The 19,664-nt window shown below is 44.0% G+C and overlaps 1 protein-coding gene across 2 annotated transcripts in view; it reads right to left on the bottom strand.

The window, feature by feature from the left end:
- Window positions 1-19,664, bottom strand: part of LOC144780842 (fibrous sheath-interacting protein 1-like) — a 746,598-nt gene that overhangs the window by 696,735 nt on the left and 30,199 nt on the right. For both annotated transcript variants that reach the window (XM_078659336.1, XM_078659337.1), the window contains exon 3: window positions 5,789-6,188. In XM_078659336.1, coding sequence (XP_078515462.1) covers window positions 5,789-6,188 — 400 coding nt within the window. The remainder of the gene's footprint in view (window positions 1-5,788; window positions 6,189-19,664) is intronic.

The raw sequence follows: 19,664 nt of genomic DNA, 5'->3' as shown, positions 1-19,664 counted from the left end.
CACATTGGGGTAAATACACCAGTGTGAGAGGCTGGAAAGTTTTTAAAGTTATAGGTCATTGTAGAAATATTAATTTTCTACTATTCTAATAACGTTATTCTACATAAAACTAGAGGTGTATCACAGACTGACTTCTGAACACCTTGCGGTGGTGGAGTGCTGTGTGAGAACGTGAAATAAATAAGAAATGTAGAACATGGTTTTGTGGGTGCTACAGAAAGTGCCTGCCTAGTTTATCAACACTTGCGTTTTAGGCTGGTATTCCTTTTATTCGGCCTGTCTCCTCTAACGACCTGACTGAAACAGATTAACAAATTAATCTGAATACATCTGTACATACATAGGAGGGGTTTGAGCCAGGACTCTTCATCCGCAGTCCTCTTAAACTGTCATTCACATTTATCTTCTGCCCACAACAATATACAGGGTGCAGTAGTAGGATAGCCCTCATCCTACACAGTGTGTGGTGGCAGTTGTCCTGATGACTTGCGCATTTGCCAAAAAAGTAGTGTACATCAGTGGTTTTGTTAGTTGGCAATTCTCTCCTTTAATTCCTTTTTTGTGTACTGCGTTTTTGCTCCCATGTTTACTTATTTTTCCTTTGTAAACAAATGCTCACTGCCTTTAGCTTATTGCATTTTTTACTTAAAACTTTTAATTTCAATTCAATAACAAGCATTTACAATGCAACGGTTTCGCCTTTGGAAAAGTTAGAGCTATTAGCAATGTAAATGACAATGCCATTTATTTATCTGTTTTCAAAACCAACACATAAATACAAATTTTGTCATTTACAATGCCAATAGCTCAAACTTTTCCAAAGGCGAAACCGTTGCATTGTAAATGCTTGTTTTAAAATGCATCCCGTATTAAGGAAAATGGGTTGCATTTAAAACAAGCATTTACAATGCAACGGTTTCGCCTTTGGAAAATTTAGAGCTATTGGCAATGTAAATGACAATGCCATTTATTTATCTGTTTTCAAAACCAACACATAAATACAAATTTTGTCATTTACAATGCCAATAGCTCAAACTTTTCCAAAGGCGAAACCGTTGCATTGTAAATGCTTGTTTAAATATGGGGACCATTATAGACACGCTGCTATTGGAAAACAAAAGATCTTGCAAGCAATTGTGCATGCTCTGTCTTAGGCGATACATAAGAGACAGAAAATGAACATCTAACGGGGCACCCGAATTGCAGGCAAAATAAACAACTGGTATGTCTTTTTAATGTCAAAAATAAACAAAACACTCTTTGACCCACTGAAGAGAAAAGAGCTATTTTAGGCTGCTTTGAACAATGTGCACAGACTTTGAACTCCTTCCATACCCTGCTGCACCAGTTAATGGAACTCAGATGGGCCTTACAGTATGACTGAGGCTGGTGTTTTGGCTACATAGCTTCTACACCATTAAAAATAACATGTTGGTGCCTCCGTCATTGGCTACTCACAAAGACCTGCCTTATGGCTTCTAACACACTTACTGTCCACCAATGTGTAACACTGTGCATGGGCTCCTTCTAATTGAAGGAAGAAGTAGTAATCAAGAGGGGGTGCTCTGCAAATACGAGCTTATAGCACAAAGGACTGTTTCTAGTAGTGGGGTGGGCAAGCCTATGAGAGATGGTATTGCACATGGCGTTAAGTCAGTTATGTAGCACACTTTGCGAATGCAACCGCTACAAGCTAGGTATCCTCTACTACTGCCTATGCCAGGGCCCTGCAGAAGTATCTCTCATATCCTGGTTGAAGCACCTGGGCTCCTCCCTCTGTTAGCGTCATGTTCTGGTGCCCATTGGAATCTTCATGGCAACCCAACCTCTTTCAACATGTAGGGCAATGCACATACAGGAACAGGGGAACTGTGCACCTATGCTAGCAAAATAGCTCAGCGAGTTAATACACTTGCTGCCTCCATGTATATAGGTACCTGGCATACCCTGCCGCTACACCTGTGTTAGTGAGTTGTCAATGTATACTACAACTATATAACAGTACAGGGAACCATACCTACAGGGAGAGACTATTAGTTAGAAGCTATAATTTACTTAGAGTGTGACTGCACAATTTCCGAACAACAACTGTAGAAATCTGGGGGTTTACACTGAATTTGGGAAATATACTCTCTTCTGCCCAAGATATGTGCAAGTAGTATGTACTGGGCGGCGTGCGATAGGATTTCCACACACCTAGACAAGTAGAATTTTTTAACACTTCTACACCTCTGCGCATCCAAGCACCAATTCAAAATTTGACTAAACCATGCCTCACGTAGCGCCTTTTAACTTTAAGAAACTGCACAGAAAAAACACTGCATATTCATATTTACTATCTATGTGTCTCAACACAATTAATTCATAACGGATGGAACATGTGCGATTCCTTAATCTCACACGTTTTATAGGCAAAACCTAAGATCTAACTTTCCTATGCCAACGCATGTAAACACAAATATTAACAAATGCTGTTCATCATATTAAAACCTGCCCTAAGACTCTGGAAAAAATAGAAAAACAGGTGTCTGAATATAATGTATAAACATAAAAAATGAATGTCAAACTGTGTAAAGACTTTATGGACTTTTGAGATAAAAACACATGCAATACAGTTAAGTACTCACCGGAAGGCGGAAAGATGAACTAAACAACCAACTGCATGAGGTATAAGAATAGCACTTCACTGGCTGAAGCCAAAGCCAATCTATCTTAATTGTACATAAGTGTTTACAATCTGTTGCCGACAGTTGCGCTGTGTACCCACCCATTCGACAACGAAAGGCAAATGAAGAATATAAAGACGCGGACTGGCATAAATGTGGGAAGCAGGCAAGTGCTGTGCACTTAAGATCACATGATCTGTAAGAGGTGCCCCAAGCGTGTTTACAGTCAAGAAAACGCTTCTCCTAAAAAACATAACATACTGGCAGCTCAATTGCAACAAGCAACGGAGAGTGAAAGGGGAGGGGGGGCGGGAACGGGCACACGGGGAGGGGGGCGGAACGGACACAAGGACAGCGGGAGGGGGCGGGAACGGGCACAGGACAGCGGGATGGGGGGCGGGAACCGGCACAGAACAAAATACCTAAACTTACAGAGTGAAAACACATTTATAAACAAAATACTCCTTACCTGATCCCTGATCGCTTCGTGGGAACTCGAATCTTGAACTAACTCCAACAACAGACGCATGTAAAATGAAGAAAAAATGGCGACTCGAAAAAAAAAAATAACACCCACCCACCGCCGCGATGACGAACAGAAGTGGGTGGAGAGGGAAAAAATCGCGGGAACGCCCCCGAATCTGGTCCGGCCTTGACGGACAGATCCGGCACCCAATGGCTAGCCTCCATTTATGGAGCTAGCCAATGGGAGCCGGGGGACGTTCCTGAAGTCCTTATTGTAAACAAAGGATTTCGCCTGCGCCGAAAAGCTGCGCAGAGCGCAGCCTTCGGCAGGCGAAACCCAACGAGGAGCATTTGCCACGATTATGAGCTGCTGTAATAAGTGAGAATGGGGGGGGGGGGGGAGTGGTTCTTATCTTTTTCTTTTTTGTTCCTTTCTCTAATATTATTGTATATCATATGAAATTGGATATCATGGTCTGAGTGTTTTATAAAGTAAATTGTTATTTGTGGTAATGAAATGAGTGAGGTTACATATGGAATTATGATGTGTTATTGCTTCTATATTATACCTTTGTGCCTTGTGGCTAATAAAAAAATATATATATTAAATGTTTTACCCTTCCCAAGTAAATAAACATATCACAGGCCCTGAACTGCTATGGCCACTGCCAAACAAAACACTCTTGTTCACGCAACCATGGTGTGAAGCTGGGGAGTGCAACATCAGGATTCCAGAGAGAGACTGGCAGCTCAGAACAGCTGATTGTGAGAAGACCGCGACTCACCGTCTAACCCATGGCTCGAACGTGTTTTAATCCCCGGATATTTTTCATTCACGAAAGACAGATTTCTGCACGGGCTCCGCGCTAGCGTCTCCAGGGAGTTCAACAGATACGTCAATAAAGATGCCCTCGGGGCACACTATGACCCCACACAGCGAGGGTCTCGACTGTTGCCAGACTATAAGAAAGGTGCACGTGGTAGGCCGGCTCGCCATCCTTTTGCAGACTACTAGAACTACGCAGCAGCGATAGCCGGTGTGCTGCGCAGCGGTGGGGGAGGGGGAGAGTTGCTTGGCAACAGCGATGTCACTGGTGAAGCCACTGTAAAAACACTGGCTTCCAACCACGTGGAAGCGCGCTCCGTATTGTCAAGCAGGGAAGCCGCGCGCGCACTCCCAGTCACAGCGAAATACGCAAATATGTATCACGGACGGTGGCGATACAACGGCAGAGTCGGAGGAGGCGCGCCAATGCGCTCCTGGTTAATGAACAACAGGTGAAGTGTGCTTGGGCTGCGGCGGTTCCAGGAATTAGTCTAGGGCAGGGGCATGTTGCAAGAGAAGCAACACGAGTACGCAGCAGGAACTGGTTGCGAATTCAACTGGCCTCACTCAAGGGAGCTGCTCAATGTGCTCCATTTGTGTGGCAGCGTGACGCCATGACACACTAAGGACGCCAAAAGAGCCGCGGCCGCTGCAACACAAGGCTGCTCGCTGCAGCCAGGGTATGCGTATAAGGAAGGGCGCGTTTCTGCAGTGTTTTACAAACGGAGGGAGGTATATCCGTCGAGTGGCCGCAGACGGCCAGCCAAACTAGAAGTCTGCAGACAATGCACAACTGTAGCCATAATTCCAACACGAACACCCTGTGGGTGATGTAGATTCTTCACTTTTGATCGAGTGCTCTTCTCTTTTTGGACCACACATTAGAGAGGTGAATATTACAACGCCATCGTCTCAAAACGCTGTCGATAAATTTAAGGATTCGGATGATGTTAACTATTTTTGGGATACCGACTATAATAGCAAACAAGTCAGGTCCCGGGCCGGCAGCCAATCACAGCGCGGCCCGGGAATGACGTCACGGGGGTGTCCCGGGCCGGCAGCCAATCGCAGCGCGGCCCAGGACAAAGGGGCGGGGCTTAAAAAAACACCGCGAAACGCCCCCGAATCGCGTTTTCAAGAGAAAGCGCGATTGACAGCCTCTGTCTCCCAATGGCTAGCCTCCATTTATGGAGCTAGCCAATGAGAGACAGAGGCGGGTCATCGATCACATATACATCTCAAGAGGTTTTGCTAGCGCATGCGTACTTCGTACGCATTGGCTAGGCAAAACCTAAAAACTGCTTTATTGAAAAGCAGTTCCAGACATGGAGGTCTGCTGGGCCCAGCAAGCCACCATCCCTGGGAGGGCCAGCCATTCCCAATGGGGGGGTTGCAAATTACGAGTGCCTCCTTAACATTAATGAGCCTCGCATTTTACGACCCCATTTGGAATCGCAATCAGTGTCTCTGACACTGTTGTACATTGTAAATTGTGACTCGCAATCGAGCGCAAATTGCGAGTCGCAGTTTATACTGGTCCTACATCTGGCCCCCTGTTTCTAAGTTGTGTTTACAGCCACATGTACGGTTGAGCTTGTATTTTGGATAACTGGTAAAATAAATTACTGCAAATGTTGCGTTCTTGGACTTGTTTTCAATGTATTGGATTCTAATGGAAAATAATTGTGTTCCGGGATCCGGCACATGCAGAGAGATAACATACCTTTTATGAATATCAGAATACATCACGGTGAAAAATCCTACTTACCAAAGTGACTGGCCAAGGTGTGTTTGAGTTAGTGAAAATGAACAAATATACTGTATGACCCACCTGAAGCTTCTTTGGAATTCACTGTCTGCTTTGATGTGCTTCTCATCTCTGAATGTTGGTTAGGTGAGGCGGTGGTGTGGTCTTCATAGTTTACAATGTTTTCTGATGGTTGTAGAGGTGGTGTTCCTCTTCTGTCATGCCTAGTCTCTTTGCCCTCTGTCGGCTGCAGTGACGGTGTTCCCCTCCTTCCATGGTCAGTCTCTTTGCCCTCTGTCGGCTGCAGTGACGGTGTTCCCCTCCTTCCACGGTCAGTCTCTTTGCCCTCTGTCGGCTGCAGAGGAGATGTTTCTCGTCTGCTCCCACTGACGCTGCTTTTGAAACTCACATCCATTTCATCACAGGAAGAACTGAATGAAGATTCAGCAGAACTCCAGATATTTTCTGAGATAGAAGATGAAACCTGGAAATTATGGTGTACATTTAAATAATTGTCATGACCACAGTATAGTGCATTGATGGGTGGCATGAAATCAAAATAATTCGAATTTTACAGTACTTTGATATTTTTGACCAAAATACAACGAGCCAAAAAGCCAGGATTTACACAATTGGTGTAAAGCTGTATCTTCATTCATCTTGACCCAAGTAACACCCATCAGTGGACAGCACAAGGAGGTCCACAAACCAGACATTAACATGTTGTGTGGAGGAAAGCAATAACCTTGTATATACGTGACGCTCTTTATTGATCATAAATCAGGCCATTTGGACTACAAGGGTCGTCTACAAGGAGCTAAACACACTCAGGTGTTTAATAACAGGACGTGACCCTTATTGAAGAAAGTTTGATATGTGTTCTTCCTTTTCGAAGTGAAAGAGCTAGCTAGGGAGAGCTGCCATGCTGAGAGATGTAAAAGAGAAACCCTGTCTCTTCCAAGATAGACACAAAAAGCATTTAAGGCCTTGTCCCTAAGAGCTTGCTGCAGAGAAGAGGCAGTGGATCATTACAGTTAAAAGGTGTGAACTTCCTGTCATTGCCTCCATTCCTGGCTGCTGCCTGTTACAGTAAGGCAAGACATCACATCCCAAAAGACAATGGCCTTCAGTGTGAAGGGCGCTCCATGTACTGGACTAAACCTGTATCTGAGGAAACTTCTCACAAAGGGCTCTGATACTATGGAAGGAGAGCCCCTCCCTACACATGATGCTTTGTAATCAAGACCTCTCTAAAGTGCATTAGGGGAAGGGCCACCAACTGTGCCATGCTTTCTCATTAAGACACACGTCTCTGTTACACACAGTGGAAGAGAGGGTTTGCTCCTATTGGAGAATGATTTGCTATTTCCTAACTGGATTGCCATTTTGCATGAGCTTTCTCTGTTTCACAAAGCCTACATTCTCTAGTAACATCTACTCAGTAGTAAACCAGCTCTTAAGAGAGTATATATGGTTCACCATCCTTGATGCTATCAGGAGGTCCAAACTATCACTCTTTTTCTTAAAGGGTACGATATGTATGGATGTCAAGTACTGAGTCTATCTCGCAAAAAGAGTGAAGACCCCGGTGACAGCCCTGCGGTTCCACACCACACCCAAGGTATCCCGCACCACATTAGCCACAGTTCACATCTTCCCCCCAAATGTCTGCATTCTCTCCGGTGGCCCCTATCTCTGTTCATGCAGTCCAATGCACAATCAAGGAAACCATACTGCATTCATGTTCTCCTCACAAACATAACATGGTTACTAAACAGCTTCCTCCACAGTCCAAGGCCCCTTATAACACTCCATAATCACCTCCTTAAAGAAACCATCATTAGACCTAAATGAACTTTCTCATTACAGCCCAACATCCAACCTCCCAAGAGATCATAAATAATGAAGTGATAGAAACACACAACCCTCCAACAACCATGATTTGAGCTTCAGGACTTCTAGGGTGCCTGAAAGCGCCCCCTTATGACAGGAACTGCTGGCTGCACTTGAGGACGACAAACCAGCCATTCCATAGTTCTACTTGTCTTCATTTTATGGTGCAATAGACCAAGAGATACTCATGGCAGAGGTACAAGAGTTGAACAGGTACAGCAATAGGTGCAAGATTAGACTAAAAAGGAGCAGATACAATAAACTCATCAGAATGGCGAAAGCAAACTTCTTCAAAACCCAACTTGACAAAGCCAAAAATCATCCAAAAAGACTCTTTGAGCTGATTAAGTCACAATCTAATAACACTTCCGGCCAATCACCTCACATCTCCTCCTGCCCTCAGCCGAACTGTGATGCCGATGCGGACTTCTTCCTCGCTAAGGCGAATAAGATCGAATTTGACCTCAAATCGGCGCGCATCAAACTCGTTCCCTCTCCTGACTCCTCCCTAACCCGCCCCTACTCTCTCCCCCAAAAACAACGCCTCTTGGAGCCAATTTACTCCCCTCAACGACACTGCCATCCTCAGCATTCTATCGACCCAGAAACCCTCAAATCACTTCAATGACCCCCTCCCCTCCCCCCCAACTTCTTTAAAGAAATAATAGGAACACTAATCCCGCTCTGGTCCAAGATCATCAATGCTTCACTTCTACAAGGGGAGATCCCGGACTGCCTGAAGGCGGACCTAGTTTTCCCTATTCTCAAAAAATCCACGGCTGACCCTGAAGACCTGAATAACTATCAACCAATCACAAACATTCCTACCCTGACTAAACTCCTCAAGAAATGTGTACATGAAAAACTGCGCAAAACCATTCACCAATTCCAACTCCTCAACCAATCGGGTTTCCGCTCTGGCCACAGCACGGAGACGGCCATCACTCATATAGTGGATGATGCCCTCTCTTTGCTTGACCAGAATGAAGCTTGCCTACTAATACTACTCAATCTCTCATCTGCGTTTGACACGGTCAAACACGACAACCTTCTGAACCTCTTGGAATGTAGAATGGGGCTCTGAGGCACTGCCCTAAAATGGTTTGCCTCTTTTCTCAACAACAGAACAGAAAGAGTCAAATCCAATCAACTTCTATCCAACTCCAGTCCCTGCACACTTGGTGTCCCACAAGGATCCTCACTCTATCCCACACTCTTCATCCTTTTCATGGAACCACTGACTGTAATCCTCAAAGATTCCAACATCCAATACCACACGTATGCGGATGATACCCAACTATACATGAAAATATCTGCACCAGAAGATATCCAGTCTCTCAACCGAAACCTGCACAAAACCTTAAACTGGCTAACCTCCAACCACCTCAAACGAAACGCCCTTAAAACTGAATTCCTCCTCATTTTACCCACTAGGCAAACCCCCACTGTGGTAAACTCCCTCACAGACCTCACCGCTCTCAACTGCACACCAAACATCATTGACTCCACTAAATATTGCAAGATATCCAACCTGGGATCAACCGATAACATATAATAGGAATAAAGGAGTCACCCTGAAGTGGGAGAAAGTAGATGCAACTGGGTTGGAGGTAGATATCTTAAACTCTAATAGCTCTGAAATTGAGCTTTGTTTATCACCAACAACAGACCCAGAAAATACAATTAGAAACTTTGAAATTTTGTGTGGGAATGTGGCAGAACATCTTAAAAAACCACTGGCCTCTAAACAGTCTAAGGGTTTTAAATGGTTTGATGCGGTTTGTTCCGCAGCTCAAAAATTGTTAAAAAGGGCTTTACACCAAAAACCTAGGAATAAGGAGTTGGTAAGAACTGCGAGAAGCACCTACAAAGACGCAATTAAAAAACGAAAGCTGGATCTAAAAAGGCTAGCTTGGGAGGACTTGGAGAAAGCCTCAGACTTAAAAGACAGTAGGCTTTTTTGGGAGGTTATAAATCATCCTTTCCTCACAAATGATGGTAACGATAATATGGTAATGCAGATAACGGCCGAGACATGGGAAGCCCATTATGGGAACATTTTTAACCCTAAGTCTATCCCCCTCATAGGTTTGCAGGATGAAATAAGGGATGGGGACATCCCCGTTACAGCTTCCCTGCTCAGTTCTTCGCTCACCCTCTGTGAAGTGGAGGAGGCTTTGAGGAAAGGTGTTCGACTAAAAGCCCATGGCCCGGATGCGGTGCCGCTGGACTTTTTCAAACATAATACTGTCTTATGGGCCCCATTGCTCCTGAATGTTTTTAAAGCAGCTATTGTTGGTCGCATTCCCCTATCTTGGAAGGAGGCAGTGGTGGTGCCAATTTTTAAGAAGGGGATAAGTGCGACCCACGTTGCTATCGCCCAATATCACCAATTGATGCATCATGCAAGCTATTGGGTAGGATAATCTTGGCCAGATTGGAGACTTTGGCAGATTCTGCGGGCCTTATTGTAAACTCCCAATATGGGTTTAGGAGAGGAAAGGGAAGGACCGAACAGTGCCTAAATTTGGCACTAATTATGGGTAAGTACATGAAGGCTAGGGCTTCTTCCATCCACCTGGCCTTCATGGACTTATCCAGTGCTTTTTACACTGTTTGCAGAAATAAACTCTGGCAGATGATGGAGGACATGGGTTTTGAAGAACCCTTGGTTACCCTGCTCAGTAGACTACATGCGGCCACAACTGTGGCCATAAGATTTGGGCCAGGGGGGGAAAAAACTAAATCCATCCCCTCAACCGAGGGTGTGCGGCAAGGCTGCATTTTAGCACCTTTTTTTTTTTAGTATACACTAATGGCCTGGAAAAGTTTTTGTTGGAACATTGCACGGATTTCCCAAAAGTAAACGGCAAGAAGATACCTATGCTATCTTATGCCGACGATACGGTATTAATGACCCTTACAGATAACAGTATGCAGACCTGTTTGGATGCATTTAACAACTTTATGCTGGACCTGGACCTAAAGGTAAACTTTGCAAAATCTTTTGCAATGGTCTGTGGTCCCAAAGGGACAAAAACCCGTAAGTTCATGGTAATGAATTCCACCATCGATAAAATCGAAAATTTCAATTACCTGGGAAATTTATTTAATTAGAAACTGAGCTGGGTTCCTTTGATGAAGGCGCGTGTACAAAGCACTAGCCGATCAATTGAGGGTCTATTCCGTTTTTGTAGCAAATTAGGACAAAAACCAGTCCCACAGTTAAAAACTTTGTATAGAGCAAAGTGCTTATCAGTGGCAACCTATGGGGCAGGGGTATGGGGGACAGAAAACCCAGCTATGATCCAGGTCATGGAAAATAAATTTTTTAAACGCTTGTTAGCAGTCCCACTAGGTTCCTCTAACAGTTTTTGCCACACTGAGATGGGATTGGAATATGTGTCTGACATCATTCGCGTTTCCCCTCTAATATTATGGGGTAAAGTATGGCTATCAGAAGATTTACAGCTCTCAAAAGATATCCTTCGGGATTGTAAAAATCTTGAACATGCAATGCAGATTCCATGGCTTTCATAGGTTAGTGATACTCTGCATAAAATTGGTCTGGGCCATTTGTATGAAAAACCCGAAAATATGCAGGGGGATATAAAAAACTTAATTAAATCAAGTTATCGTAATAGCTTAAATATGTCACATTTAGACCAGCCTACAGATTGCTTGGGTAAATCGAAAGTCCAATTTTATTTAATGTTTACTACCCATGTGCAATGGCGTTTTTATTTGACTAGATTTAGATTAAATACTCTCCATTTTCTTTTTGCGTTCCCAAAACAAGGGGGTTGGTGTGAGAGGCTGCCCCCTTGTCCTTGTGATGACAAAACCAGTCAAAATACCATCCATCTTGTTCTTTTTTGTCCTCTTTATAAGGAAGCAAGAATTAGGTTTATTAAGCCTATTCTAAAAAACCGGCGACCATGTAATTATAAAGAGGGTTATGATTATCTGTTGTCATTATCCATGGAGTATGTTCTGCCATGCTAAGTTTTATACGATTGTCATTGCAACTAAGGAAACGGTAATGTTAGTTTGTCTGGTTAATACCTTCCTTTCTCTGCTATCTGCATGAAATGAATTACAACTTCATCCTTTGGTATAGGGTGTGATTAACTGAAAAATGTTTTTTAAGATTTGTATAAACCTCATTTTGGAAATTTCTATTTTTAGTTTTTAAAATGTGTAAACTGTAATATGAATCATTCTGATTTATTGATGTTAATATGTTCTTTTTTTTAAACTAAGGTCTGTATACTTTTGTGAGTCTATCATTTTGAATCGAATAAAGTTTATGAATCGAATCGACTCCACTAAATCATTGGGTGTTGTACTAGATAAGAATCTAAACATGCAAGACCACATCAGAGCTTCGACCAAAGGAGCAAACTTCCCTCTGAGCATCCTAAGAAAACACAAACCCTACCTCCCACAAGATGACTTCGAATCGGCGGTGCAAGCACTTGTCATTTCAAGACTCGAATACGGCACTGCCACTCTATGCGGTCTCCCGAAACTCAGCCTCGCCCCACTCGGAGCATCTCTGAATGCTGCAACTAGACTTGTCACCGGTTCCAAGAAATCCAACCACATTTCGCCGGACCTGAAATTACTTAATTGGCTCCCATTTGAGGCAAGGATCCAGTTAAAAATTGCTTGTATGACCCATAGAGCACTAGACTTCAATACCCCTCTGTACCTGAAAAATAAGCTCAAACTATGGGGTAGCTCCCGGACCTCAAGTAGCACCAGCACTCTGCTTCATAAGCCAAAAAAAAATAAAAACGGAAAACCTACAAACGCACTTTCTCTGGTATTGCCCCAGGAATCTGGAACTCCCTACCTATTGAAACAAGACTGATTCCATGAACTTTTGCCTTCAAAAGGGAAGTGAAAGCTCTACTGATGAACAATACGCTGAACTAGACACGGAATCGGGTCGAGGTACACGTTGGGTCGTCAGAATGAGGAGAGAGTCGCTAGTGCTCTAATCAGCACGTGACAGAATAACTTCTGCTTCTTATAAGATTGAATAAAGTGGTTCGTTTGGAACATACGTGGAAAATCGTATACTAGAAATTTGAATTCCATGTGCAGAACGCTTCGGTGGCCTAGATTTCACCAAACGTTATATTTAAAGCAGAAGGGATTATCCTGAGGGATTTTACAACGGAGGTCCAACTTTCTAATGTGAAAAAAGAAAAAAGCCTTGAAGAAGCCTGTGTTGGGCGAAACGCGTTGGCTGTGGATGCACTGAAAGAAATAAGGCATTTATGATCTCCAAAATCTGCATGAACGTCCATCACTCCTGTCTTCCCTACTCTTAAATTGTATGGCATTTTCAGCCAGAAATTGTGTTTTGAACATTGCCTCTCAAAATGTGTGTTAGAAAGTGTGTATCATAGAAAACCAAGATAGGTGGCTGGTTTTAGGAGGTGGGCAATAGTTTATACAGTAGCTTGAAATAAGTAATTTGTAATACTGGTAGATAGTGCGGTGTCTATCTCTGCCACCCAATCTCTTGTTAAAAATACACTGAACTAGTAGCTTCTCACCCTTGCCGCCCTGCCTGTTTTAGCGGAAAGTGTTACCAACTGGCCTCTGCTACGGCCCTGTATCACCCGCTACTGTGTTATTATTGCTGTTCCTAATGTAACTTTTCATAACTGCTACCTCGCCTCTGTCCAGTTTCGCCCGTCCTCATGTCACTGTTGCTTCTGATGTATATTGCCTTAAATGCCTTCATTTTCTCCCACTACTATCGACCTGTATTCTCCTCAAACCTCATGTAAAGCGCTCTGATACCCGCTTGGGTCATGTTTGCGCTATACAAAACTTAAAATAAATAAATAAGATTGAAGCAATAAAAACAGTCTACCATTGCCAATGTATGGTGTTTAACTTGCGAGACACGTTGGAGTAAATCAGGTTTTTAGCACCGAAGGCTTAGTCCACAACAACGCCAAAGCGCTTCTAGTAGACCTGTGCAGCTCTTACAAACTGAACATATACATTACAACTCTAAAAATGTTGGTCACAACTGCCAACAGTCAAGAAAAAAGTCTCTTGTGGAGCTTCACTTAATCTTCAGTAGAACATCATGTCTTCTCCAGGACAGCAATGCTTGGTCTCAATGCGTGCTATACCAGGTATTCACATGGGCTTTACCTGGTGGCCATCAGAGGCCTTGTGGGTCTAGACTTGAGCCCTGCCTCACCTCCACGTGGGGCCCTGGCTAAGGCCCATGGAAACCCTGCCTGAAGTCTGCTCAAACCCTGCATGAATCCATGCTAACCCTGTCCGGCGTCTGTGCAAACCCTGCCAGGGGTCAGTGCAAGTCCGTGCAAACCCTCTCTGGGGTCAGTGCAAATGCTGCTTGGGGTCTGTGCAAACCCTCCCTGGGGTCGGTGTTAACAACTCTGCCTGGGGTTCGGACAACCCCTGCCTGGTTTTGGCATCTTTAACAAACCGTGCACAACCAATCTTTTCAAGGAAGCCACTGGCCAACCAGTGCAGATGTAAAGAGTCAATACATCAACATTTGAAACAAGCGATTATTTATTCTGACTCCACTTAGAACTTCATACCCCTCTACTTATCAACAGATTGACTATTAGTGTAGGCACTACTTGTGTGAAACATTAAGCTACCAATATTCCACAAAACACTAAAAATGAATGCAGAAACAGCATTATTACCAAGCAGACGTCTACGTATGTCTATGGGGAACCTCCATGTAGATGGATTTCTACTGGCAATGTGGCAACCTTGCCTACACCCAGCTCGCCCCCAGATGGCAGGGCCTCTGCACCCTCGTGGCCATACACATCCCAACACTGGTCATCCCTGGAGAAGATCTGCGAGTTGTCTCCACATCTGTTACAGAAGAAAACAACTCTGTTGCATCCGGTTTAAAGGAGAACAACTGCTGATTATTTTGGCTGGGCTCAGTAGAAGGACATTCTAGGGGAATTTAGACTGTTCACAGAGAATCAAGTAAATGTCGGAGGGACAATACCCTTCTTCACCATGCAAACAAAGGCAAACGCCCACTGGTTGTAACTAACCAGGTCGGAGTTGCTTAAGATGATTAACGATACAGGCCTCGGCCTAAAAGCTATCAAGGAAGAACTGAGAGCCATCCACCTTATGGTAATGCAACATCAGTATGTGTTAGACTTTATGATAGTGATGGAGGGTGGGGTTGTGTGCCAAGATTGGTGCTTCCTGTTGTACATTTATTCTGAAAAATGACATGGACAATGGGACATTAGCTCGTGCCATCAAAGAACTGCATCATCTGCAATCCGGCATGAGGGAGGTGCCCCGGAGCACGTCTGGTTTGCATTGTATCTTTTTGTGGATCCCCCTATGGGTGTTCAAACTATTCACATCACTGATGCCAGTTTTCAGTGGGGGTTTCCTTGAGTAAAAAAGCAGTCCTCAAATTAGGTAGTATTCACATAGCTATGGGAAATGTAACAGACACACACACACTTTCGAGTAATATAACTATCATGACATACGAGAAGAATCAACTAGAGGGGAGTGGGGGCGAGTGTCGGAATAGGTAAATACGATGTCAATGGATACCATGATATCTGCAGGCCCAACAACGGAAAAACCAATGAATGCCATGTCAACATAGGGCATAACCAGCACCCGCAAGTCAATGCTCATAAATGCAATGTCAATGTATTTCATAATCTATGCCTGCACATCAGCGACGATGCGGGCAGTATCAATGTCAATGTATTTCATAATCTATGCCTGCACATCAGCGACGATGCGGGCAGTATCAATGTCAATGTATTTCATAATCTATGCCTGCACATCAGCGACGATGCGGGCAGTATCAATGTCAATGTATTTCATAATCTATGCCTGCACATCAGCGACGATGCGGGCAGTATCAATGTCAATGTATTTCATAATCTATGCCTGCACATCAGTGACGATGCGGGCAGTATCAATGTCAATGTATTTCATAATCTATGCCTGCACATCAGCGACGATGCGGGCAGTATCAATGTCAATGTATTTCATAATCTATGCCTGCACATCAGCGACGATGCGGGCAGTATCAATGTCAATGTATTTCATAATCTATGCCTGCACATCAGCGACGATGCAGGCAGTATCAATGTCAACGTAAGCCATAATCTATGCCTGCACATCAGCGACGATGCGGGCAGTATCAATGTCAATGTATTTCATAATCCATGCCAGCACATCAGCGACGATGCAGGCAGTATCAATGTGAATGTATTTCATAATCTATGCCTGCACATCAGCGACGATGCGGGCAGTATCAATGTCAATGTATTTCATAATCTATGCCTGCACATCAGCGACGATGCGGGCAGTATCAATGTCAATGTATTTCATAATCTATGCCTGCACATCAGCGACGATGCGGGCAGTATCAATGTCAATGTATTTCATAATCTATGCCTGCACATCAGCGACGATGCAGGCAGTATCAATGTGAATGTATTTCATAATCTATGCCTGCACATCAGAGACGATGCGGGCAGTATCAATGTCAATGTATTTCATAATCTATGCCTGCACATCAGCGACGATGCAGGCAGTATCAATGTCAACGTAAGCCATAATCTATGCCCGCACATCAGCGACGATGCAGGCAGTATCAATGTCAATGTATTTCATAATCTATGCCTGCACATCAGAGACGATGCGGGCAGTATCAATGTCAATGTATTTCATAATCTATGCCTGCACATCAGCGACGATGCGGGCAGTATCAATGTCAATGTATTTCATAATCTATGCCTGCACATCAGCGACGATGCGGGCAGTATCAATGTCAATGTATTTCATAATCTATGCCTGCACATCAGCGACGATGCAGGCAGTATCAATGTGAATGTATTTCATAATCTATGCCTGCACATCAGCGACGATGCGGGCAGTATCAATGTCAATGTATTTCATAATCTATGCCTGCACATCAGCGACGATGCAGGCAGTATCAATGTCAACGTAAGCCATAATCTATGCCTGCACATCAGCGACGATGCGGGCAGTATCAATGTCAACGTAAGCCATAATCTATGCCCGCACATCAGCGACGATGCGGGCAGTATCAATGTCAATGTATTTCATAATCTATGCCTGCACATCAGCGACGATGCGGGCAGTATCAATGTCAATGTATTTCATAATCTATGCCTGCACATCAGCGACGATGCGGGCAGTATCAATGTCAATGTATTTCATAATCTATGCCTGCACATCAGCGACGACGCGGGCAGTATCAATGTCAATGTATTTCATAATCTATGCCTGCACATCAGCGACGACGCGGGCAGTATCAATGTCAATGTATTTCATAATCTATGCCTGCACATCAGCGACGATGCGGGCAGTATCAATGTCAATGTATTTCATAATCTATGCCTGCACATCAGCGACGATGCGGGCAGTATCAATGTCAATGTATTTCATAATCTATGCCTGCACATCAGCGACGATGCGGGCAGTATCAATGTCAATGTATTTCATAATCTATGCCTGCACATCAGCGACGATGCGGGCAGTATCAATGTCAATGTATTTCATAATCTATGCCTGCACATCAGCGACGATGCGGGCAGTATCAATGTCAATGTATTTCATAATCTATGCCTGCACATCAGCGACGATGCGGGAAGAATCAATGTCCATGTATTTCATAATCTATGCCCGCACATCAGCGACGATGCGGGCAGTATCAATGTCAATGTATTTCATAATCTATGCCCGCACATCAGCGACGATGCGGGCAGTATCAATGTCAATGTATTTCATAATCTATGCCCGCACATCAGCGACGATGCGGGCAGTATCAATGTCAATGTATTTCATAATCTATGCCCGCACATCAGCGACGATGCGGGCAGTATCAATGTCAATGTATTTCATAATCTATTCCCGCACATCAGCGACGATGCGGGCAGTATCAATGTCAATGTATTTCATAATCTATGCCCGCACATCAGCGACGATGCGGGCAGTATCAATGTCAATGTATTTCATAATCTATGCCCGCACATCAGCGACGATGCGGGCAGTATCAATGTCAATGTATTTCATAATCTATGCCTGCACATCAGCGACGATGCGGGCAGTATCAATGTCAATGTATTTCATAATCTATGCCTGCACATCAGCGACGATGCGGGCAGTATCAATGTCAATGTATTTCATAATCTATGCCTGCACATCAGCGACGACGCGGGCAGTATCAATGTCAATGTATTTCATAATCTATGCCTGCACATCAGCGACGACGCGGGCAGTATCAATGTCAATGTATTTCATAATCTATGCCTGCACATCAGCGACGACGCGGGCAGTATCAATGTCAATGTATTTCATAATCTATGCCTGCACATCAGCGACGACGCGGGCAGTATCAATGTCAATGTATTTCATAATCTATGCCTGCACATGAGCGAGACGACGCGGGCAGTATCAATGTCAATGTATTTCATAATCTATGCCTGCACATCAGCGACGATGCGGGCAGTATCAATGTCAATGTATTTCATAATCTATGCCCGCACATCAGCGACGATGCGGGCAGTATCAATGTCAATGTATTTCATAATCTATGCCCGCACATCAGCGACGATGCGGGCAGTATCAATGTCAATGTATTTCATAATCTATGCCCGCACATCAGCGACGATGCGGGCAGTATCAATGTCAATGTATTTCATAATCTATGCCTGCACATCAGCGACGATGCGGGCAGTATCAATGTCAATGTATTTCATAATCTATGCCTGCACATCAGCGACGATGCGGGCAGTATCAATGTCAATGTATTTCATAATCTATGCCTGCACATCAGCGACGATGCGGGCAGTATCAATGTCAATGTATTTCATAATCTATGCCTGCACATCAGCGACGATGCGGGCAGTATCAATGTCAATGTATTTCATAATCTATGCCTGCACATCAGCGACGATGCGGGCAGTATCAATGTCAATGTATTTCATAATCTATGCCTGCACATCAGCGACGATGCGGGCAGTATCAATGTCAATGTATTTCATAATCTATGCCTGCACATCAGCGACGATGCGGGCAGTATCAATGTCAATGTATGCCATAATCTATGCCTGCACATCAGCGACGATGCGGGCAGTATCAATGTCAATGTATTTCATAATCTATGCCTGCACATCAGCGACGATGCAGGCAGTATCAATGTGAATGTATTTCATAATCTATGCCTGCACATCAGCGACGATGCGGGCAGTATCAATGTCAATGTATTTCATAATCTATGCCTGCACATCAGCGACGATGCAGGCAGTATCAATGTCAACGTAAGCCATAATCTATGCCTGCACATCAGCGACGATGCGGGCAGTATCAATGTCAACGTAAGCCATAATCTATGCCCGCACATCAGCGACGATGCGGGCAGTATCAATGTCAATGTATTTCATAATCTATGCCTGCACATCAGCGACGATGCGGGCAGTATCAATGTCAATGTATTTCATAATCTATGCCTGCACATCAGCGACGATGCGGGCAGTATCAATGTCAATGTATTTCATAATCTATGCCTGCACATCAGCGACGACGCGGGCAGTATCAATGTCAATGTATTTCATAATCTATGCCTGCACATCAGCGACGACGCAGGCAGTATCAATGTCAATGTATTTCATAATCTATGCCTGCACATCAGCGACGATGCGGGCAGTATCAATGTCAATGTATTTCATAATCTATGCCTGCACATCAGCGACGATGCGGGCAGTATCAATGTCAATGTATTTCATAATCTATGCCTGCACATCAGCGACGATGCGGGCAGTATCAATGTCAATGTATTTCATAATCTATGCCTGCACATCAGCGACGATGCGGGCAGTATCAATGTCAATGTATTTCATAATCTATGCCTGCACATCAGCGACGATGCGGGCAGTATCAATGTCCATGTATTTCATAATCTATGCCTGCACATCAGCGACGATGCGGGAAGTATCAATGTCCATGTATTTCATAATCTATGCCCGCA

This window comes from Lissotriton helveticus, chromosome 9, assembly GCF_964261635.1.
Source record: "Lissotriton helveticus chromosome 9, aLisHel1.1, whole genome shotgun sequence".
NCBI classification, from domain to species: Eukaryota; Metazoa; Chordata; class Amphibia; order Caudata; family Salamandridae; genus Lissotriton; species Lissotriton helveticus.
This window is presented reverse-complemented; position numbering and strand designations above follow the sequence as displayed.